Source organism: Apium graveolens, chromosome 9 (assembly GCF_009905375.1).
Source record: "Apium graveolens cultivar Ventura chromosome 9, ASM990537v1, whole genome shotgun sequence".
Taxonomy (NCBI): Eukaryota; Viridiplantae; Streptophyta; class Magnoliopsida; order Apiales; family Apiaceae; genus Apium; species Apium graveolens.
The window spans coordinates 259,262,163-259,286,787 of NC_133655.1; the positions used below are offsets into that span (position 1 = coordinate 259,262,163).

The 24,625-nt window shown below is 31.4% G+C and overlaps 1 protein-coding gene and 1 non-coding gene across 3 annotated transcripts; both read right to left on the reverse strand.

The window, feature by feature from the left end:
• Positions 1-41: 41 nt before the first annotated feature.
• Positions 42-4,506, reverse strand: LOC141683157 (protein PALE CRESS, chloroplastic). 2 transcript variants are annotated; one of them, XM_074487844.1, is made up of 7 exons: positions 4,331-4,504; positions 4,143-4,237; positions 2,721-2,915; positions 1,943-2,029; positions 1,219-1,269; positions 778-957; positions 42-437 (listed from the first exon to the last, which is right to left on the reverse strand). In XM_074487844.1, the coding sequence occupies exons 1-7, from the start codon at positions 4,428-4,430 to the stop codon at positions 204-206; spliced, it is 942 nt and encodes a 313-aa protein (XP_074343945.1). In that variant the 5' UTR covers positions 4,431-4,504; the 3' UTR covers positions 42-203. The 2 variants fall into 2 exon arrangements, with proteins under 2 accessions (XP_074343945.1, XP_074343946.1); XM_074487845.1 differs by lacking the exon at positions 1,219-1,269 and having other exon boundaries at positions 4,331-4,506.
• A 17,514-nt stretch (positions 4,507-22,020) lies between these two features.
• LOC141688513 (small nucleolar RNA R71) lies at positions 22,021-22,127 on the reverse strand. Its single transcript, XR_012561951.1, has one exon. It is a non-coding gene; the product is annotated as a small nucleolar RNA R71 (small nucleolar RNA).
• Positions 22,128-24,625: the final 2,498 nt, after the last annotated feature.

The following is a 24,625-nucleotide window of genomic DNA, read 5'->3' on the forward strand; positions in this document are numbered from 1 at the left end:
GATACCGCTAAAATTTTATATAAAAACTAAAAAGTCATACGTCATAACTTCTACCTTGAAATACGACTAAATTATAATGTTAATTTCCATATAATCTTTACACAACAATAGAATTACATCTAGTTAACTAACTATAAGGGCTAAGAACTGGACAAGATTCTGCAAATTTTTAGTGAAAAAACAATGTGCAAGGGAAGACCAGTCTACCACTGTAAATTAATAGCCAAATCCAAGATGGCTTCTACTTGACGTATAGCTTTTTGTTTTTCCTGTTGTTTCAATTTTCTTGCAACAGATTCAGGGTCAAGCCCTTGTCCTGCGGGAGTTTGAGTTTGTTCATGTCGTACTTCTTGCAGCAATGCATCAATTTCTCTAACGAAATCTACTCTCAGAAGAATATCATCAACTTCCAACGGCAGTCTCAGTGGGCCTTCATGCTGCATGAGATAATAAAAAAGGTCATCTTTTGCAAACCATGAAGTCATTGACTAATTTAATTAGTTATAGTCCAAGACATAGTTGACAGTAAACTCAAAAACTTATGGCCCCGCAGTAATAACAAGTGTAACACTTAAAGTGCATTCTATTTGAGATACCTCTATATTTGGTGCTTGCACCATTATCTTCATTGGCTTTGGTATACATTAGATTATTAGAACTGTGAAATATTTGAAAGGGTATGATACCTAATCTTTTGTGATTCTTAGGTAAATTAAGATAAAGCTAACGATTGAATCGAAGTATGTAGAGCGTTAGACATTGCATTCTTCACTGTACCTTATCAATGTCAAATCCTGCTGGAACTAATATACTAAATGGATCTTCACGTGGAAAGGTATCACTCATACGTTTTTTGCATGCTTTCAGCCACCCATCATCATCAAATCCATCATGCATGATCAAAAGATCATTGAGTAGTCTCATGGCAGGAGTAGCCTCGCGTTTCAAAATCTCTGTCTGAAACAAAAGTACATTTCAGATTTTTCTGATATTTCATGTGAAAATGATGTAACTATATATATAATTTAATAGAACATACGTAAAAGAAAATGCAGGGAAAGTTATTTGATTAGTATTCCTAACTCTAGCTAAGCCTTCCTTAAGCATGGTTTTCCTGTCAATTAAGTATTTAAGTTTCTGGTATTCATTTTGGCCTGTTTAATGGTCGAGTATGAATATGATATACAACTCTAGTCTCTTAAAAACAAAGAAGTGTACCTCAACTCGCCTGTATAAAAGATCAAGACTTCTAATTGCATCTTTCTCTTCCTGGTACAATGTTGTAGATATTAGAAAGATTAGAAAGGCATAGAATTCTCCGGAACAAGTCAGAATATATATTTCTCAGCAAGCCTTTCGATTTGTACTAAAATTCATTTCTTTAAACCAGCTGAAAAGTTTAAAGGCTGCAAAAGCTTAAAGGTTCAGAGTAGGCGAGTAGTACAATAAAAGGTACTATAGGCAGGGGGTGGCTGATGTCGACTGTCGACCCAACCTTATGAAACTTGATAAATTAAAATCAGAGGATTAGTTTCTGACAATTAACAAAAGCTTACATATAAAATTGAATGCCCTCAGAAACTGCGGATATGCCATTGACAAGAAAAGGGTAAATGACATATGCAATTGTGAGAGGTCAGATTTTATAAGCTTGAACCTATCCATCAAATATTTCCCTATATGGCTTTAATAAAAGTTATCAGGGGGATTTATGTTATGAGACAATTATGCAAAAGGCTTTCGCAAAGTCAGCCAAATACTTTGCTGCAACAAGGCATATTCATGTGATAGACCCAAAATTCTTTATCTTGGATACTGATTCATAACAATAGAAGAGGGCTGACGGTTTATTGCTATAAAGATTATAACAATACCAAATTGGTTCAACGTCTCAACTGACTTGGCATTCAATATAATAAAAAAATTATTTACTGCCACATACATCACGTCGAGCAAGATCAAGGCGATTCCAAATGACCATAAGCACAAGCTCATTAAGCTTGCCTTTCTCAGCAGCTTCCTCAATTTTCTGCAAAAATATAACAATGGAAAAACTAGATAATTTGCAGGAGTTTTAAAGATACTGTTGTCTAAGGGACAACAAAAAATTCAGATATAAATAATGGTAAAGAAACTAGGATGAGGAAATATATTTATATCCAGAAAAAATTCTATTAGACTATGTAACTGGTGAACAATGAGAGACAAAAGAGCAATTTCTATTAAAAAAAACTCTTTTAGCTTTAGGCTCTCCTATGCAGAAAAAACAAGAACTATAAACTTCCGTGATGGATATGGATTACTAAACAAATCGTAACAATGAGGTGTGCTGCAGCCTGGTCCAAAATGCAGAAAATGATAGTACTATTCTTCGCCCGGCACAACTAATACAACAGATGCTTATCAATACAGAGAGCTATATATGATTAAATTTTAAGAACCGTCTCTTGATTACGAAATATAACAGGATAGGAGCAACTGAGAATGGAAAGTAGAGTCATACACTCATAATTATCTTATTGTACAAAGTCCCTATAATAATTCCAATGTAACAAATCCTTTTTAGATGTGTCAATAATGTATGATATTCCATTTATACGTTCTTATGCCAAGTCAAATACATAAAATTAGCTTCGGGATTTTTTTTTTGCTAAAGAACTTCTTAGGCTATTTGAAAATGAATAACGAATAAAAAAGTTAGTGTTGAAACAAATAATTACCTCTTCCACTTCTTCCGCCGACCTGATGAAGCTCGAGACTAATTTCTTCACTTCCCGTACTTCTTCTTCAGGATAATCCTTTAATCTCAAGCCAATCTCACGATACTCGTCGATTTTTCTTTCCTCTTCATCTTCTTCTTCTTGACGCATGCGGTGTAATTCCTTGGTCTTCTCACGCTGACGTGCTTGCCATTCCTGGTTTAAGGAAACTTTGTGTCAGTTGTACCACTTCGTTTCTAAATATTTAAAGACACTGATTTTCTTTTTGACTACTTAATATAGTACATTCAATTAAAAGACACTGATTTTCTTTTTGGCTTAGTTTGGCAATCCCAATTCATTTAAGCTTCACAAAGTGCTTATTTGGTTTGGTAAGAGGTAAAGTGGCATCAGAAGAGATTTAAGGTTTATTAAATGCAGGTGATTGAAAAGATATACAACAGCGCCATGCCTCCATCTCAATAAAATTTACAATGCCTAGTCCACGAGAAATAATAGCACAAAGGGCATGTCGGCACAGTTTCTTACAAGGATTATGATTAATGCGAGTCTGTGACACCGACCTAAATATTATTATAGGAAAACCACACAAAGCTATAACAAAGAATAAAAAAATTGGAAGTTGATCATTCAATGCAACCTTTCATATACTAAATTTTGGGGATTTCATTGTTTACTCATATATTGAATAACATGTAGTTTAACTTGAACAATGAACTCCTCTTTCAACTGCTACATTTTTTAAGATGGAGGACTAAAGATGCAGTCTTATGATGGTAAAGGGACTCCATATGAAAAGGTTATTAATAATCATCATTTATTGATAATGGCGAGTCTCAATTTGAAACATACTGAAATCTCAATGACTTGTTTTGACACCAATTGAATCATACCGCAAGGTATAGCTATTTCCCAATTATCAATCTCAGTCGTTCATACTCAAGGCACACAATTTTTTCTTTAAAATAAAAAAACTTACAAGCTCAATTAACTTCTAGAAAATAACAGTTCCGCACTCGTAAGACAGTTACACATGCACAAATGCTTAATATTTCAATAAAGAAACTTAAGAATCCAACTGTAAATTATAAAGTACTGTCTGCCGATAAACATATAAATTAGTACAAACTCTCCGGAAACGAATACACATCCATCTAGACAATGAATTCAAACAGGCAACCACTTTTTTACTTATCACAAAATCAACCCCATAAAACAAGAACTTATCTTTATCTTGTTAAAAAAAAGAGCATCTTTAAAGAAGCTGATAGCACACAACATTACCCAAATCTTTCACAACCCAATAAAAAAAGAAATTGAAAAAACCCAAATGAAATTTCAAGAACATTTACAATGTAACACTATAAACATGAGAGAGATATACAAGTACACTATATTCAAGAAAATCAAGAAATAACATACATCATCATAATACTCTTTGGGAAGCCCCTCAAGCAGCTGCTCTTTTTCTCCAGATTTTTTGCTCCTGCACACAACTTTTAATCTAGCCCAACCCACTAAAAATCAAAGAAAGACACAAAACATGAGACATGAAAATAATATAATTAATTAAGAAAGTAAAGGATTTTAATTTAGAAAAGTAATTAAACCTGAATTCAATTGTAATAAATTTGTGGAGAGAGGTAATGGGGTTGTAGAAAATGGTGGAGAGAAAGCTAAGGGAGCTGAATGGAACAACTTTGCCTCCATTTTCACCACCTATACATACAGAATGTGTTCATCATTTTATATATACAGCAGGAGTACATACATACGAGAACCCCAAAGATATTTTTTTTTAAAGAAGAGAATCCCAAAGATATGGTACATGAATAAATAAATTTTCCTTCAAAAAAAAATTGTAATTATTTAGATCGACTCCAGTACATAAATAAATTATATTTTTAATCTCTTATCTTATATAGAGAATGGGGATAAGAGTACATAAATAAATTATATTTTTAATCTCTTAATAGGAGAATGGGGATAATTAGTGAGATTAAAAAATCTCATTTAAAAAATTAAATTACACCTATTTTTAATTTTTATATAAAAAATGTAATTTGTGGGAATCGAACTCAATATTTTTCATTCACCTATACAACATCATACCACTACACCATAATTCCACATGTGTTTTTTATCATATACATAATATGTAAGTGTGCTAAATAAATATTTTATTTAATTTTAAAGATAGTTACTTGAATTCCGTAAAAAAATAGCTGCTTGAATATTTGTACAGTTAATTTTAAATAATTAAATTTTGGATATAAAATTAAACATAGTACATAAATGAACTATTATCTTATTTATTAATCTTTTTTTTTAATTTGAAAATGTATCTCATATATTTTTAACATATTTATTATTATAAAAAGTAATTAAAATGTACATATATAATTTTCAAAGAAAATATTGAAAATAGATACGCTCATATATAAATAATCTATAATGGTATTACATATTTAGATTAGTTCGAATTAATGATTATTTCGAATTTGAAATCAGAACTTGGTTCATTCTTCAAAAAATACTCGAAATTTGACTACATACCCGGCCCAAAAACATCGTCACATTCTACGTTTAGTAAATTTAAATTATAAGTTCGACGAGTATATCTTACCAATAATATGAAATTTTTTAATATCTTATGTTAATATAAATTAATGTGTTTGAGGAGTTTATAAGATCAAGTCAATTGATTATTTATATTAAAATTACCAACTTCATCGATAACGCATTATTATTTTTGGGACTTGTCCCGATTTTAAAAATATTCGAAATTTGATATGAGATCTCACGAGATTTTTTAAAATTACGATCATGTATTAAATCGAATTATTTTTCATTTTTCACTTAAAAAAACTAGTTTTTTAAAAAGAATTATTCTAGATAAATAATAATCATCGGTCAAGATAATATTGTACAAATATTTTGAATTATTTTCATATTTTGAATTATTCAAATAAAAGTTATATCTATACTATATTGTAACATTTGATTCAATGCATTTTATACTATTTAAAGAATATATATATATATATATATATATATATAGTTCAATAATCTGAATGAATTAACCATTCGACTGATATTTATAAAACTTTATCAAATTGAAAAATATTTAATTTTAGGAGAATAGTATACAATGTTATCAAATTATTATATGAAGAAATATTAGAGTAGTAATGAAAGAAACTTAAAAACAGTTTAAATAATGATATAATTATAATTTTTGCTTCGAATCCTTGACAAAAAATCATGAATATCAATAATAAGTTTTTATAATATATAATTTATTTTTATGTTACAACCATGATTGATACTCAGTTGCGTAAAAACTAAAAATAGATTGTTTGTCAGTGATAATATAAATACCATATATAAATTATTCCAATTTATTTATTACAAAATTTAATTTTTGAATAATTATAAATACATGTTATTTAGGTAATTATTTGTCTCACTAGATGTTAATAGTGATTATACATGTACATAAATCAGATATTTAGCATATAAATAATTGAAATCATCGTAATTTACTAAGAAATGTAATAATTTGTCTCACTAGATGTTAATAGTGAATATACATGTACATAAAGATATTTAGCATATAAATAATTGTAACCATGGTAATTTACTAAAAAATGTAACATACGACAATTTACATGCTGACACACATATAATTTAATGTTACTTTGGTAACCGTAGTGTAAATAAAAAACTAATATTTTTCCATGCAAAAATTAATTGAATTTCAAAAACTAACCATTTTCATTAAAATCAACTTTTATATTAACAATGATGTAAATTTTACATTATTGTATATTATGATTGCAAGTCATCATGACTTCAATTATGCATTTTTTATCTTTTTAAATTGAGTAAGTTAATTATAAATTAGTAATGAACTCGACCAGTCCATATAGTTTATTTAAATAAAATTCAAATTTTTTGGGTAACTTTGTATTCAACATAGATGTTATTTTTTAACTTTTTATTTGTAAACATACTAACGGCATTCTACAGATTAAGTATAATCGTTTCGTTTTAAACATACAGTGACTACACTATTTATATTCATTCATTAAATACAAATTATACAACACAAATATATATATATATATATTGCTTAATGAGTTATATTTGAAACGTTGTGTAATTTGATATTGTCTTTATGAAAAATAGGGACCTTGCCCGCGCGCTTCGCGTGCTAGCCAAAAATTTGTAATTTTCATATTTTTACGATAAATTATGATTTTCCAAGGTAAAAGCGCTCATGACCAATTAGAAACAAAAATAAATAGAAACATTGTTCCAATAAAAGGAACCCAGGGGCCATATTCTTCGCCTATTTGAGTTTTACTCACATCTCGAATGAATTCAAGTACATATTCGAAGAAATTCTGACCACCGGTCGGAATGGTTTGTGGGTTCCGAACAGCTAAAGTAGCTGAACCCAATAAGATAGCAATTACAACCCAAGAAGTAATAAGTACTTGGCCGTGGATAAGAAAAATATTTTTTATTCATTTTGATAATTTAAATTTTAATTTGACGGTAAAAGACATGGTTTTGGGTTGTACCAAAAAATGAAATAGTATTCTTCTGAATGATAGGCTACACGTGCTCTAGCTAAAATTCTTGTTATTTTTTTATTTATTACAATGAACAATTGAGGATGTTTTTACAATTTATTTTTGGTCATTTTAATCTTAATTTGACGTTATTTTTAAAATATAATATTTTACTTATTCATCGCATTATTAGGAAACTTATAAAATGTTAATTCTGAAAATATGTATAGTGGACAACATTTTGAAATAATGTAACAGCTAATATGTATTTCCTCCACAAAATTTATTAAATTTAAACAAACTAAAAAGGAAATAATTAACTGTATAAGTAGTGATTTGTGCATTTAGTAAAGTAATGAAAAATATTTTTAGAAATACCGTAACATAGTATAATTCAATAAAAGGTATAAATTCCAAATGTCCAAAGTGCATATGCAAGAGAATTGACACATCTCTTTTTCATCCGGATTTCACACCAAAAGTTTTGATTTTCAGAGTAACGACATGTTAAATTAAAAATGAAGGTAATATGATTATTCACATTACCTTTTTCTATTAAAATCAAAATAACATATTAACTGATTGCTTATCGGATTCCTTTTGTACGATAACTCGTAATTTATAACTAAAAAGTAAAATAGAGGAAATAGAATAATTTGGGGAAAAAATTCAAAATAATATATCTATTGACAATTTCTCAGCGTCTCATATTCTGTAACTAAAAAGGTATAACACATGATATAAAATAATTTTGTAATTGGAAAAAAATTACAATAAAATATTAATTTAGTGTTTCTCGGTTTCGTATTCGACGACGCCTCGTAATCTATTACTAAAAATTATAATATAGGATATAAAATAATTTTGAAATTGAAATAAAATCAAAATAAGATATTTATTTACAGTTTCTCGGCGTCGTCGTATTCTGCAACTTAAAAGATATAAAAGGATATAAAATAATTTTGAAATTGGAATAAAATTCAAATAAGATATTAAATGACTGTTTCTCGTCATCATTTTTTATAAGGCCTCGTATTCAATAACTAAAAACTATAAAAGAGGATATAATATAATTTTAAATTGGAATAAAATCAAAATAAAATATTTACTGACAGTTTATCGGCGTCGTCGAAGACGATGCCTCGTATTCTGCAACTAAAAAAGGTATAAAAAAGATATACAATAATTTTGAAATTGAAATAAAATTAAAATAAAGTATTAGTTGACTAATTTTCGCCTTCGTTTTGGACGAAACCTCGTATTCAATAACTAAAAAGTATAATACAGATTAACTATATTATTTTTTTTATAAAATGAAAAATAATTGAAAATATGTATAATTCACCTTAACCATGTTAATACCATGCTATATATAGATTTCAAATATACTTTCATGACTACGAACATAAGGAACATACACACGTATATACATATAATTATAATCAATGCATATTTTTTAAAAAATTTAAATCAACAAATTTCATATATTAAATTTTTTAATTCAAATAAAAGATAAAAATGTTATATGTTAAAAAAAAGTGACAGTGCCCCGTTTTAACTCAATTCGACGAAGTCTCGTATTTTATAAGTAAAAAATATTTAGAGTATATACAATAATTTTAAAATTGATGTGAAATCAAAATAAGATATTTATTCGTATAGGAACTTAAAAATATATATGAGAGGATACAAAATATTTTTTTAAATTGAAATAATATCAAAATAAAATATTCGTTGACTGTTTTTCTGCTTCGTTTCTATAACAAAAAAGTATAATAGAGATTATTTATATTATTTTCTATAAAATAAAAATTAACCGAAAGTATGTATAGTTCATCATAAATACGATGTTATATATAAATATAAAATATACTTTCATTTCTTAAAACATAAGAAACATATAAGTGTATTCACATATAATTATCATCAAATCATATCTTTCAAAATTTAAACCAATAAATCTCATATATTAAAATTTTAATTCAAATTAAATATAAAAGCAAAAAATATTAAAAAAAATATGACAACGCTCTGATATAACTTAAATTTGCATAAAAGTATCTTTATAATTTTTTTTTTAAACTGAATCACTTATCAACAATACTCATAATATAGTAAAATGAGATGTTATACCATATGGAGAAATTACCTTGAAAGGGCTATCTTTCACTAAATTATATAGATGCTATTACAAATTCTAAACCAAAAATTTCAATAATAAAAATAATTGGTGAAAATGCGGAATATGAAGAAAAAGATATTATATATAACTTATGAAATTAAAAGTTATTGAACTTATGCAAATAATTACGTAAACTCATTTAAATTTACTAAAAACACTGAATCATGTAATGGATGATTTAATGAGCATATAATGAAAAATAATTTCAAAACAATTATTAGCTAAAAATTTCTCGTAGTCACTTTACTCGTAGTAGTAGTAATAATAATAGTAATAATAATAATGATAATAATTTTTATTTTTACTATTTTATAAATTTTATATATAGATATCAAAAAGTTTACTTAAATCATCTACTCAAAAAGAAATTTACATAATTGATTATCAAATTATATAATATAACTTCTTATATTGTTGCACTGAAAATAAATTATATAAATTCGGTTTTAAAAAATAACACCCCTTAAAAATTTATATAAATGACCGTCTTTACAAATTTTCATTTTTATTCTATATTTTTAGTCAAAAAAGGGGATGATAAATTTATATAGACACAGCATCAAAATAAGATTTATAAAATCTATATTTTTAGTAAAAAAAATTCAGTTTTCTTCTATATCGTCGGTCAAAAAACTTTATTCTAAATTACATCGACGCTCATAAAAATAAGATTTATATTTACATGGACCTCACTAAAATAATATTTTAAAACTCTATGATAATTATCTTTTTAAAAATTAGATATTAAAAATGTGTTTAAATAATTAGATATTAAATATATTTACGATATATTTGATATCTAATTATTTTATTACTTGTAACCTTGATTTGGAAGAAGTTTAATGAAATGCAAGTGCTTTATTTAAAAAAAAACCACTTTTAACAAATCTAAAAAATATCATGTGCATCATTTTCTAGTTGATACAATGTGATCATTCAAAAAAATATCATCAGTTATAAATATGAATACGTATTAATTAGAAAAAATACATTTTATGATCATATAAATGAATCTAAATAATAAAAACACAAAATTGGAGGTACAGACTTCATATACACCTACATATTTATTTTTACAAAACTTTTTTTTAATCTTATCAAAAAATGTTAGTTATAGACTTACAGGAGTCATGAACATACTTACAGAGTCATGAACATACTTACATGAGTCATGAACATAAGACTACAAAATATAATAGTAAATAAAAAGTTTGACCTAAACAATCTGATTTGAGAAAAATATAAGCCTCCTTGAACACCAGTTTGTCAGCCTACATTCAGACTACTTCCCAAGCTTTTCTTTTCCTAAAATGTTAGTCACCATGCTTCAATTTTCTTCTCTCTCTTTGCAGCAATGACATGACCTTTTTGTGTTCCTTCTATTCTCTTAGAAGGAATACAACAAAATTTAAAATACTAAAATATATGGAGAGTCACTTTCGAGGGGAAAAAAAGTGGCAGAAACATTGCAGGACATATACAATAACTAAAGACTTATAAAATATAACACAATACTCGATCTTCTTCAAGCATTTGGCAGAGGACAGTAAACACAACAATTCACTTTCCTTCTGTTAATTAACTCAATACATCTTGGAATATATATTAGAAGATTTTCTATCAACTTTTTGTGTGATCATCTGTGAAAATATCTTCAACCAACCTCATCTCCAAATCAAAGTGGAGGAGTTCAGACATTCCATCTTTATCACTATTTATATTAAGATCCTTACCATGACACATATCAAAGGGATCCTCAAGATCAATCTCCTCCATACCAGATGTACCATCTGCAAAATAGTTATTCAAGTTACTATCTCCAACCGGTGGATTTGTCAAATTATAATTTAATTGGTCAATTTTTGGTGATCTATAGACACGACCATCCCGTTCATCAACTAAATTAGAGGTTTGCCTTACTCTATGAATTGTCAAACAAATTTATTAAGTGAATCTTGTATTTTGCAACTGCTTCTTATTGCAAGATATACCACCGGGAAATTTGAACATATGAAGACAAAACGCAGAGAGAAAAATGCACATTGTACCCATTTGACAATTTTATATATCAGATTTTCTACCGTGAATAGGACATAAGGCCTAGATCAGTTCATGGCTCCACAATCATCCTCGTATTTGTATGATAATAGGATTCATCCAGACTCTAGAAAACTATAAAATGAATTTATAAACATTTATAACACAAAGAAAATCATGAGTAAGTGCACAATGATCAGAAGAATGTGAAACTACAGGAAATTATAAGAACTTTAAGTAATAAGAATAAATTTAGGTATCTCACAACAAAGAAAACTTACTTGATAAAGCCGAAAAACACATAGAAAGAATCAGTTTCATAAAAAAATTGGAATTTTTTTTCTTCTCCTTTGACGTCGAAGGCACATGCATGAGAGAGGTTTTACTAACCGTAAAAAAAAAGATATCATTTATCCAACCGTCACTCTCAACCTTTTCTTCATGTCCCCCTGCTTCACAATCACTGGAGCAATTGTCTCCATCAAATTTAGCATACTTTTCCTAGGAAATTAGTGAGTAAAAGTTATATCGGCAATAGTAGCCTTTAAGATAATATAGATGAATAAACCTAACGATTCAAACTTCTTATATCAGCAATTGGGCATATAAGGTTGTACGAAAAATGTCAATATACTCGTCATTGTTGTAAGAATGAAAGCTTTCGATATATACCAAACATTAACGAACTTAAAACTTGACAAAGACGGCTAATAATCATTTTCTCATTATTCTATATAATAAAATAAAATGGTACCATTTGATTAAGAAGATTCAAAATTAATTAAATCATTGTGCACACTTTCAAAACTAAGCATATTCAAACCGTACCATTTGATTGTAACAAAACTGGACCATACAGATTGTCGAACTTCTGGAAAATAACCTATATAACCTACATGATGAACAAAACACGATCAACAAACCTTGCAGTTAGAGAATTAGGTTCGGAGTCCATACTATATTACTCACTTCTTTTCATAAATCTTTTATCTGCAATCGTCTTTAACTTTTTTTGTACATCAGATGGTTGAAGAGAAGATGAATCATATTGATTCATATATACTGCATCCTTTCCTTCTATTTGCACACCAACAATAACATGATTAGAAAGATTCTCAATAAACCTAGAATACAAAATTTAATAATAAAGATCAGATAAAAGTTCAAAAAATTAATGAAGACCCAATTTAAAGGTATATTATACTAAGTAGAATTACTAATGTATCAAACGACAATTTGAAGCAGCATAGCCATTCAAGTAACTGAATTAAAATTTCAATTTGATACATGTCCAAAATTATAATACGTACTGCAGAATATCGACTCAATAACGATAATATTTGCTTTTGAATAATATCGATCTTGCTTATAATTTTTTGTTATTGAACTCAATAACATTGTTGAATTTGGATAAACTTAAACAAAAATTGGATCTTTAAACATTATAAGAAAAAACAAAAAGTAAAATTTTATTTAATATAATATTAAAATAAATTCATAAAATCAATATAATAAGCTGGTGGGTTAAACAAATTACATATAACCACAGTCTAAAGCATAAGAACAAAGAAACAATTTCCAATACTCTTAAATTCTCCAGGGACAAATAGTTGAATAATTTATGTAAGAAGAGTCAGCAAAATGTACCATTTTCTTCACCATGCTATAGACCAATAATCTTTTTCAACTTATAGAAAATGAGATAAAAATGCTTGTCTGATGTCTAACTAAAGATTCATGGTGTGTAAAATTTAAAATGAGACATGTTGTATAGGGAGGAAAAAAGTACCTTTAAACTACTAAATATCAATTACTACCTCTGTAGCAGACTTTAATTCATGTAAACCTAGCAAAAAACCGACCAATTTACAAATATCGAGAAAGAGTGCTTTGAGATTAAAACTGTACGTTAGCACATGAGCGATATTTCCTTTCATTATAATATGTTCATCATGCAATTTTCCTTCTAATAATGTAGATTACTACTACTACTTTAATTATTAAAACTATTACAATACACAAATTAATCGAGCCTAACAATTCTAGAAGAACCTTATTTTAATTCTACCAACAATTTAATATGCCTCTTAATCAAGAGAAAACTGAACCCCATATATAAACTGAGAGATAAATGCATATACTTTTTATAATTATTCAATCTAGAATAAAAAATGTTTGAGCAACTGAAAAGCCTACATTACACAAATGTTAAATGTTGGTATTGTGTAGTTTAGCGACGTGTTTAAGGAAACAAAGAAAGAGGGAAAAGGTGATAACCTGAGCATCCATACTGACCTTATCAGTTTGAGCAAGGTAATTTACACCATAAGCAGTGTATATCTTTGGACCCAAATGAGATTTAAGTACATCAGGTGGCAACTTCACAGAAAGATTGAGAAAACCATCTCTATGATTTGTGTATGCCTGGAAGGTAATGCACTAATAAAGTTGTCACAATTGAGAGACAATAGATCTTCAAACTTATTTGATGGAGGTCAGCCATTTAATTTGAGCATCTGAGGATGTAAATTTGCATATGTTCTTCCTTCAACATAACATGGCGAAACTCGCAAGTATGAATCTCAACCTTTTTATGAAAACATAAATTAGACTTAAGATGTGCTCTTTTCGTAGAAGGGAATAATATCTTACACCGATCATTTTATTAAAACTTAATCGTGATCTTATTTCAGACTGAATTTAAACAAACATGGATCTCAAAAATATTAGCAGGTCACTCAATTTTCTATAAATCAATAAAGTAGGTCACTTAACTACCTGGATGAAGTGTAGATGCTGATCTTGAAGTTTTTCGTCGCGCCAATAGCTCATTGACCATAAAATGGCTTGCAGAAAGTTCATATCTGATTCAGAGTCATCATATTCAGTTTAACAGATTAAGCATAATATGTGTTATTTGTCTTTCCATTCAATATTTACAGTACATAGATGTTTCTGCAGTTTAACATAACACCAAAAATGTTCAACTGATGCGCATTCCTTATATGATTAGTTGGGATAAATACATGGGATAAACTTGGCTTATTGAGTTTAAAAACTGGCAAGAACATCAAAATATGATGTCGTATTATTAAAAAAAGGGAAGTAAGGAAATGAAGGATCCAAGAACATGTAATACTGACATATTCTTGGTTGGCAGGTAAAAGACAATCTTAAATTTGGCCAGGGCCTGTTACCTCTTAAACGTAAAAATGGTACATGAAAAAAAATTTATGACTTGCCTTGTGATAAAAACATCAAAAATGTTGGATCCTCCTCGTCTATCTCTCAGGTATCGTAACTGAAACATTTACAATTAGTCCATATACAATTCTAAGTGCTAAAATTACATCATCCTAAGTAAAATATTAATTAGTCCATATACAACTGAAATTTTATGGAAACATATATTGTAAAATGTTAGTTATCCATATACAATTTTAAGTGCTAAAATTGCATCATCCTCGCAACTGAAACATTCATTAGTTGAACTGTTCTGAAAATATAGTATCATATTTGTTTACTTTGTTGTTTAAGCCTGACTTTAGAGATCTTATTGACTGCTATAAGCAGCCCATCTATGAGGCACATACACTTCCACAGTCAACATAGTTTGTATGTATTAAGGTTATAAACCTATAAACACATGAAACTCACAGATTTAGTAAGGAACTTCAATGGAAGATCGGTTCATGTGAAAGATTTCTCCACATAAGTCCATTAATTATTAGAATGCATATTCCGGTATAGACATTATATCTACGTCACAAAATGTTGTCATATTATTTATTAGTAATATCAATGTAAAATATTTTACATATTAAGGTTGAAATATATAAAATTAACTAAAGACTCTATCAAAACTTCAATTAAATATTTGATCGACAAACAAACATATAACCATTAGTAATATTTAAAAGAAAAAATATAATATCTTCAACAACTACTTGCATAATTCACAGACTGTCCACCAAGATTAGCACCCATGGCACCAAGATAAGAAATACTTCTGCGCCTAATAACATTAAGGTCGGATAATCAATTTATCAAGTAGGTCAGCTCTGTCATATACTGATCTTCCGCGAAGGTGCATTTGGATTTAAATCTCCATCATTTTCTTCAAATTCTGAATCACCACTATGTTTCAGAAAAATCATAAATTTGTTCAAGCAAACAGTTGTGAAAACTTTGATTTATGTATATGTATAGGACATGACACTTAATGTTCTAAAAATGTGTCAAACACTCCACTGGATACGGTGACACAAATAAAAACCAAAAAAATAATATAATACCTTCATCAACTACTTCCATGGACTTCCCTTTATCCTCCTCCTCTTGAGCAGCATCACAGTTCTCCTAGGTGACTCAAAAAATAGTCTGGCATAACCACATAAATCTTAAAATCAACATCCATTCACAAATTCATAGACACATACAAATATATATACACATATACAAACTTATATTCTTACAGGATGGAAAAAAACATCATTTAAAAATCAAAATACCATAGTAAATCAAAAAAGTAGAAGGGACAAAGTATGATATCTATATAAACACACACAAACCTCAATGTATCATATGTATATTGTTGAGTGGCATTTATGACACTCTATTATGCTCCGTAAAGCTTTGAATTGGTGTATTTGTACTCAAGTTGTTGGCATTTTAATGTATTTTCTAGTGTTTTTGCATTTTCATTAAATACTTCATTCAATAGCCTTTTCGTTCTTAACCTTAGCATGTAATGGTGATGACACTAATCAGATAACATGAAACTGATAAACGCCAACTGTCGTTGCACGAATACCATACTACCAGACATCCACAAAAGAGATAGAAGCTAAATAGACACCAATTATATTGAGACCCTATATGTCTATAAAATTTGACAACATAACGGTCTTGTTTTATTGAACCCAATACTCTAGAATTCGTACTTTGTTTATTATTCATTTATAAAGACTATTTTTTATAATACCATGCTTTTATTGGAACCCACGTTGATGATGAGTCCGATCATAGGCTAATCGTTATTGTAAGGGTTCTAGCGGATTTATTTATGGATTTCTTTAGTTGATTTGATTCGATGCCTTAATGTGTGGTGATTGTATGATAACCTAGTATTAGTTGGGCATATTCGTCTTATGAGCGTCGCGAACTTATAAGATAGCGTGTTAATTATTAATGAAGTGAAAGTGAATTTAAGGGTTTAGAACTTGCCATGCTAGCATAGGTTCATGTATTTGTTATGCATGATTCGTAGGTAATTTTAACCATCTTACTTGCCCTATGTAATCAAGATAGATAACTTGTGCTTAAACCGTTATGTTGTCAAATTCTATAGACATATAGGGTCTCAATATAATTGGTGTCTATTTAGCTTCTATCTCTTTTGTGGATGTCTGGTAGTATGGTATTCGTGCAACGACAGTTGGCGTTTATCAGTTTCGTGTTATCTGATTAGTGTCATCACCATTACATGCTAAGAACGAAAAGGCTATTGAATGAAGTATTTAATGAAGTTAGAATCCCATGTTTGTCATATATATTAATTCAACCATTCTCATTCTCTTAGTTATAATTGTTAGTTAGTTAAAACAATCTCAACTTATTATTTGTCTTAGCATTGGATAATAACCATATCATTGTTGCATAGATACATATTCTTAAATTAACCAAAGAGTCTCTGTGGGAACGAATTTATCTAAATCTTATACTACTTGCGAACGCGTATACTTGCGTGTATTATTAGCGCGTGTTTAGCGACTAACAAATTTTTGGCGCCGCTGTCGGGGACTTTGGTGTTAATTTTTAGTTTATGTGTTTGTCATCAGTTGTCGTTAAAGTTTACTGACTCGAACATTGTTTGTCACACCCCCAACTTAACAAACACAATATATAACTATTACAATATTTAAAAGAAAGTAAATATAACCGAATCCAAGATCTTGCAGTTTAGGGTTTGGAACAGCCCAACACTACCATCTATTACAACTGATTTTAATATCGAGTCCTCACACAAAACTATCTCTTATTCTACCTGAGCTCGAACATATGCATCAGCATCACAGGTCTTACAGGCGGTCTGCTTGAATCTAACCATAGCTGCTAGCTGTATTATCAGGGTAAGCAAGGAGTGAGCCAAATGCTCAACAAGTGCTAAACAATACGATACAAAACATAAATCGAGATATATATTAAAGAATGTCAATGTGAAGACATAACCAATGATAACAAGAGATAGAACTTTGGGTGATGGCATCATTTGCTTGTATCAAAACAATTTCAAAATCATATCTTAATCAAAATCATTTTATGACGCTACGGATTACAGTCGGTGATCAGCCGCGAAGTAATCCCGAACCTCGCTGGGTTCTAAAACATTAATGAGATCACTAGGCAACTTTTAAGCCTAATATAAGTGTGGAAAGGACTCACGTCTCAGTCCAGATCCACTATTCAAAGAAAACATTTATCCCCCTTTGGGACTGAAAATCCACATTTTATTTATTTCAAAAACTGATGCCGATTTATGACAAAATAAACATTTTTATCAATGGATTATAGATCAACTTGAAATACTGGAAATATGATACTAAATCTAGGGCCATGATTCACTAGACTTTACTCTATTAGGGTAACTGAAAGGTTTCCATATACAAGAACTTGGACAAGGAAATTTAGCAAGGCTATTGGATATTATGAAAGAGTAATACCAAACTAGGCTTAAAGCAATGGTTTTCGACAAGGTACAAGTGCTAGAACATCAAGAAGACAAGTTTCATGAATACTAAGGGTGTTAGGGTATGCAGAAATGATCTTTAACTCAAGGTATATCAGGATTGTCAAACTTCAGGGTAAGAAAGAGGGGTATCAAGATTTAGGGTAAGGATATGATTATCAAACAATCATGAACGACTTTAAGAAATGATTGGCTTTTAGGTATCAAGGTAAAGTTTCTATAGGGGTTCAAGCATCAGGGTGAGATATCAATACTTTAGGAATCATTTGCATGTTAATCAAGAGGATCAATCAAGTATTATAACAACTCTTTATTATATCATGGCATTCCAATTACTTTATTATACTAACGTGATAAGACCTTTGATCTACTTGCAATACGTACTTGAGGGTTCATGGCATTTCTATATGATTCAAAGATAAACATAAGATACGCTTGATTCAAATATATCAAAATGACTCAGGATAGTTGCATCAATGTATATGAACTATTTATAGTGAATACGAAAGACAAGTTAAATCACTTGCCTTGAGAAAAGCTGGTCTGGTCTGACTGGTAGGAGAAACTGGAAGCTTCACTCGACCTTTATGGCAAGTTTACCCTTGTCTCGAGATCCTACATAAATAATAATAATCCTCATTATAATATATTCTCACCAACTTAACCTATTTACAACCCGAATTTAAACACGAATGACACTTAGGCCTATATGCACTTAATTTATATTCACCTTCAAAATATAATTACACACAAAGCCACATATACTCACATATCATATTTTAATACCAAATAATACCACATACACCATAATGCAACACTAGGCTTGGATGATCTCGACTCACAACTTAAGTCACTATACTAGACAAAGTCTCCAAATTTTGGCTTCCTAACTCAATGTGCCTTTACTAAACTATTCAAGACCTACTGACCCTTACTTGGGACTTCTGCTCTACTGACTTTATACTATCTTACAACCATGGTGGTCCACCTAAATCTCACTCCTAAGTGTTCTAAAACTATGTGATAAGTGAAAGTGCTCATTGGTGTAAATTTCAGAATGACATCTATGGTTTCTTGAGTGCATTAGACACCCTTAAACTTCAAGTTTTCCTCCAAAACTCTTACAAAAGACTCTCCTGACCTTAGGGTATCTCCCAAAGTTGATGTGGCTCAAGGGCCTGGCTTGGGCCTCCTTGGGCCTAAGCTTAAAGTCCATGGTTCCCCTGTTTTTCTGGACAGAAAACACCCTGACTTGAATTAACTTGTGACACATGGTTCTAACTCATATCCCATGAAATATGGTTGGAAAAACTTCTCTGACACTCCCTCTAACTAAGGCCCAATAGGGCCTAATGAGGGCCTACTCATGACATGGTCAAATCTCCCTATTTCTAAGTTGCAACAAAACTGTCCCCTTCTGGACAGATTTTGTTATTCCACTTGTGCACCTAACCAAACGACATGCAAACCTCCAAAAAACTCCTAAAACCTTTTATATACACCTAATACTAACTTCTGGTGGCTTGGGCCTCAAAGTGCACATCAATGACATGGTCAAAACTCACTTTAAACCTTAGGGTACTAAACTGATTTTCTGCAGAAACTATGACTCTCCTTTCTCCAAGGTTTTTACTTGAAAAACTCAACCACTAACAACCCAATACCCAAACCAAGACTTAAACATGGTGATCTACTGAACTAACTCCCTTACACTCAAAGTAATCTTGGTGGAGATCATCCTTACCTAAGGTGTATCATGGAAAAACAAAGGAAATCATATTTCACAACTCACAAATCATCAAGTTTTTGAAAATAACAAGTTATGTATTTTTATAAAATATATACACGAATTATTACCATTCATCAAGGAGCACTAATCAAGATTAACACCTTATCCCTACTGAAATTAAAGCTTACTAACAAAATCTTTCCAAATGATCAAAATCTTCTAACATTCTAAGAGAAATCCACATGCATGCATAACTTCGAGTTTTACAAACCAAAATAACATATTTTCTAAATATATTCTATCATGGAATTGACATGCAAGCCTATTATAAGATATATCTAGATGATCACTTAGCATGCAAAGAGTTTCATCAAGTTTTCACAACAAAATTCATGCCATTACCACATAATCATGCAAGAATTGAACACAACAACAAGTATGATCTCAAGGACTATGCATTCGGCTCCCTTAAGGTCATGGCCGAATGAAATGGAAGGGAAATGGCCAATCAACATCAAGAGTTTCTTCCTCAAGACTTGGCATTTCACCATTCCTTGTAGTCCTCTAAAAAACAACCTTAAATCCATAAGAATCAAGATTGTACTTTCAGTTCCAACTAAAACCTTAACATGCAACCTTAAAACTTAAACTTTTTACTCAAAACTCTTTGAAATATATATGGACATCATGTAGGGAGTAAGATTACTTGAATATAAGATGGATGTTTGAGTGAAAGAATGGAGAAAGAAAGGGGATGGGGGCTTCGGCTATGGTGATTGCCGAGAGGGAGAAAAAGCCGAGAGGTGAGGGAGGAGGGAAGGAGGAGAGAGTGAGGGTGGAGTGTGGAGTGGGGTGAATGATCACAACACTTTGCACTTTGGGTTTTTATGATTTTGATTGATTGAAATAAGTGAGTGGAAATGAGAATTGAAAAGATTAACCTTCCCACATACTAAGACCATTTTGCATGCAAGGACAAAGGAGTAATTTGGTTAGCAAGATGAGAGTTAGTGGGGTTGTAATTGTACTTTTTAGCCCTTTAGTTGAATAGAAGAGAGTTTGCATGCAAGGATATTCATGTAATTTGATAATTATCAAGCAACAATTTTCAAAGATTTATTTTTATATAATAAAATAAAAGTTCGAAAGTTATAAAATTTATACCATAAAATAATTTGGATTTTTAGAAATTTTATAAAACCACTTTCAAAATTTATGAACAAAGTATCTTTTAAAAGAAAATTTCTCCAAGGTTTAGTATATTCCTTATAAATCAAAAAATGAAGGAAATAATTTTACTTTGAGAAAATCATGTACTACACTTAAAAATTTTATAATGCAGAAATTCTCACTAACACAAATGCGCAATCATGGAACATATTTACTTTCGACATTAATATTATACCAAAACTACAAATAATATTACACGAAAATCCGGTCGTAACATTGTTACTTATCGGTTTCCTTGTCTGATTTCAGGTACTCTAGCGAGAGTGTATGCATACGCGTTCTCGGACTCGTAAGAGAAATCTGGATCAAGCCGAGGAAGAAGCTGTAGTGGTTCGAAGGGAAGTTTTTGAGAATGAAGAAAAGGTAGAAGAAGAAAAGAAAATCGAGGAACCAGTTTTAATAGTGATGGGAGATCAAGCAGAAAATCCTAAGGCTCTGATGGACTATTCCCAGCCTAAGATCAATGATATCCAGTCAAGCATCGTCAGATCAACCATTGCGGCTAACACTTTTGAGATCAAGTCGAGCACGATATAGATGATACAGAAGTCAGTTCAGTTTGGGGGTTCTCCAATAGAAGACCCCAATATGCACATCAGGGATTTCATCGAGATCTGCGACACTTTCAAGTTCAATGGTGTGACTGAAGATGCTATCAAGCTGCGACTCTTCCCTTCTCTCTGAGGGATAAAGAAAAGTGCTGGTTACATTCTCTACCACCAGGGTCTATCACCACATGGGAGGATCTTGCTCAAAAGTTTTTCACTAAATTCTTTCCCATGGCGAAGACTGTTGCAATCAGGAATGCTCTTACTCAGTTTGCACAACAAACTGGAGAATCTCTGTGTGAGGCTTGGGATCGATATAAGGAGATGCTAAGGAAATGCCCACATCATGGCATGCCTGATTGGATGATTATAAACTGTTTCTACAATGGATTGGGTGTTACTTCTGGACCCATGCTTGATGCAGCATTAGGATGAGCCTTGTGGGCTAAGAGCTATAATGAAGAATATGAATTGATTGAACTGATGGTTGCTAATGAATACCAGAATCCTTCCCAGAGACTGACTCAGGGAAAAGTAGCAGGAATTCTGGAGTTGTATGCAACAACTGCTATAGCTGCCCAACTTAAGGCTTTGACGATGAAGGTGGACACTTTGGCTAATTATGGAGTTAATAAAATCACTAGTGTCTATGAGCTTTGTGCTGGTGCCCATGAGACAGATCAGTATGCTATTTCTAGTGAATCAGCTCAGTTCGTGAGCAACTTTCAGCGATCGCAGTAACCGGTGCCAGCCACTTATCATTCTAACAACCGCAATCATCCTAATTTCAGCTGGAGCAACACTCAGAATGCGGTTCAACAGCCTTATTAGCAGTACACAACTAAGCAGTACAACCCCCTGGTTTTCAGCAACCGCAATATGTACCAAGACAATAACTTCAGCTGCAGCAAGCTAATGAAAAATCTGAATTAGAGGAGTTGAAGCTTATGTGTAAAAGCCAAACTGTTTCTATCAAGACCTTGGAAAATCAAATTGGACAAATAGCCAATACCTTGTTAAATCGTCAACTTGGTACACTGCCGAGTGACACTGAAGTACCAGAAAATAGGGAAGCTAAGGAGCAGGTGAAGGCAATTACTTTGAGGTCTGGGAAGGTTGTAAATCTCAAACAAACTCAAGTTTTGGATGAAGAAGCTAGGTCTGAAAAAGAAGTATAGCAGCAGGAAGCAGAAGTGGAACCAAGGAAGACTACTGTTGAGCATACTCCTCCTGAGGGTAATACAGGGGAGAAACAGATCTATCCTCCACCGCCTTTTCCTAAGAGGCTGCAGAAGAAAAAGCTGGATAAACAATTTGAGAAGTTTCTGGAGGTGTTCAAGAAACTTCATATCAACATACCTTTCTCTAAGGATCTTGAGCAGATGCCTAGTTACACAAAATTTATAAAAGGTATTCTCTCTCAGAAAGTGAAGCTAGATGACTTAGAGACTGTCGCTCTCATGGAGGAATGCAGTGTTGTGCTGCAAATGAGGAGTACTTAAAGGTGGAGATGGTCAATTCGGTGGTTATATCAGAACTTGATCAATTGCTAAGGTCTGATGCCTTAGAGAAGGCCTTGTTGGGGAATTCAGATTGTGAAGATGATGAAGGTGAAGAGCAATTGCAATATCTGAATGTTTCTCCCTGGAAGAGGAAGATTGATATGCCATTTGAATCTCTTGGAGTGGAGGAGTTGAATAAAGCTCCAAAACGTCTCAAGCCATCTATTGAGGAAGCTCCTACTCTTGAGCTGAAACCACTACCTAAACATTTGAGATATGCTTTTTTAGGTGATGCATCTACCTTGCCTGTTATTATTGCATCTGACCTTTCAGGTAGTGATGAGGAAAAACTCTTGAGGATTCTAAGAGAGTTCATATCGGCAATTGGTTGGACCATAGCAGATATTAAGGGAATCAACCCTTTTTATTGCATGTATAAAATTCTGCTAGAGGAAGGTAGCAAACCTATGGTTGAGCAGCAAATAAGACTTAATCCGATCATGAAGGAAGTAGTGAAGAAGGAAATTCTTAAGTGGCTGGATGCAGGGATTATCTATCCCAATTCTGGCAGTTCTTGGGTGAGTCCAGTTCAGTGTGTACCGAAGAAAAGAGGTATCACAATAGTTGCTAATGAGAAGAATGAGCTCATCCCTACTCGAACAGTCATGGGATGGAGAGTTTGTATGGACTACAGGAAGCTGAACAAGGCCACTAGGAAGGATCACTTCCCTCTGCCTTTCATTGACCAGATGCTCGACAGGTTGGCTGGTCACGAGTACTACTGTCTTCTGGATGGCTATGCGGGTTATAATCAGATTTGTATCGCTCCAGAGGATCAGGAGAAGACTACCTTCACTTGCCCATTTGGTACTTTCGCCTTCAGACGAGTTTCTTTTGGTCTGTGTGGTGCACCAGCCACATTTCAGAGATGCATGATGGCCATCTTTTCTGATATGATTGGCCAGAATGTAGAGGTGTTCATGGACGACTTTTCTGTATTTGGCGATTCTTTTGATGAATGCTTGCAGAATCTTGGAAATGTTCTCAAGAGGTGTGTTGAGATCAATCTGGTTCTCAATTGGGAGAAATGTCACTTTATGATGCGACAGGGCATTATTCTTGGGCACAAGGACTCTAGTAAGGGTCTTGAGGTGGACAAAGCCAAGGTGGGGGTCATTGAAAATCTTCCTCCACTTATTTCTGTGAAGGGAATTCACAGTTTTCTTGGTCATGCGGGTTTCCATAGGCGTTTCATTAAGGACTTCTCGAAGATTTCAAAGCCATTGTGCAGTTTGCTAAAGAAAGATGTCCCTTTCAAGTTTGATGACGAGTGCCTTGCCACTTTTGAG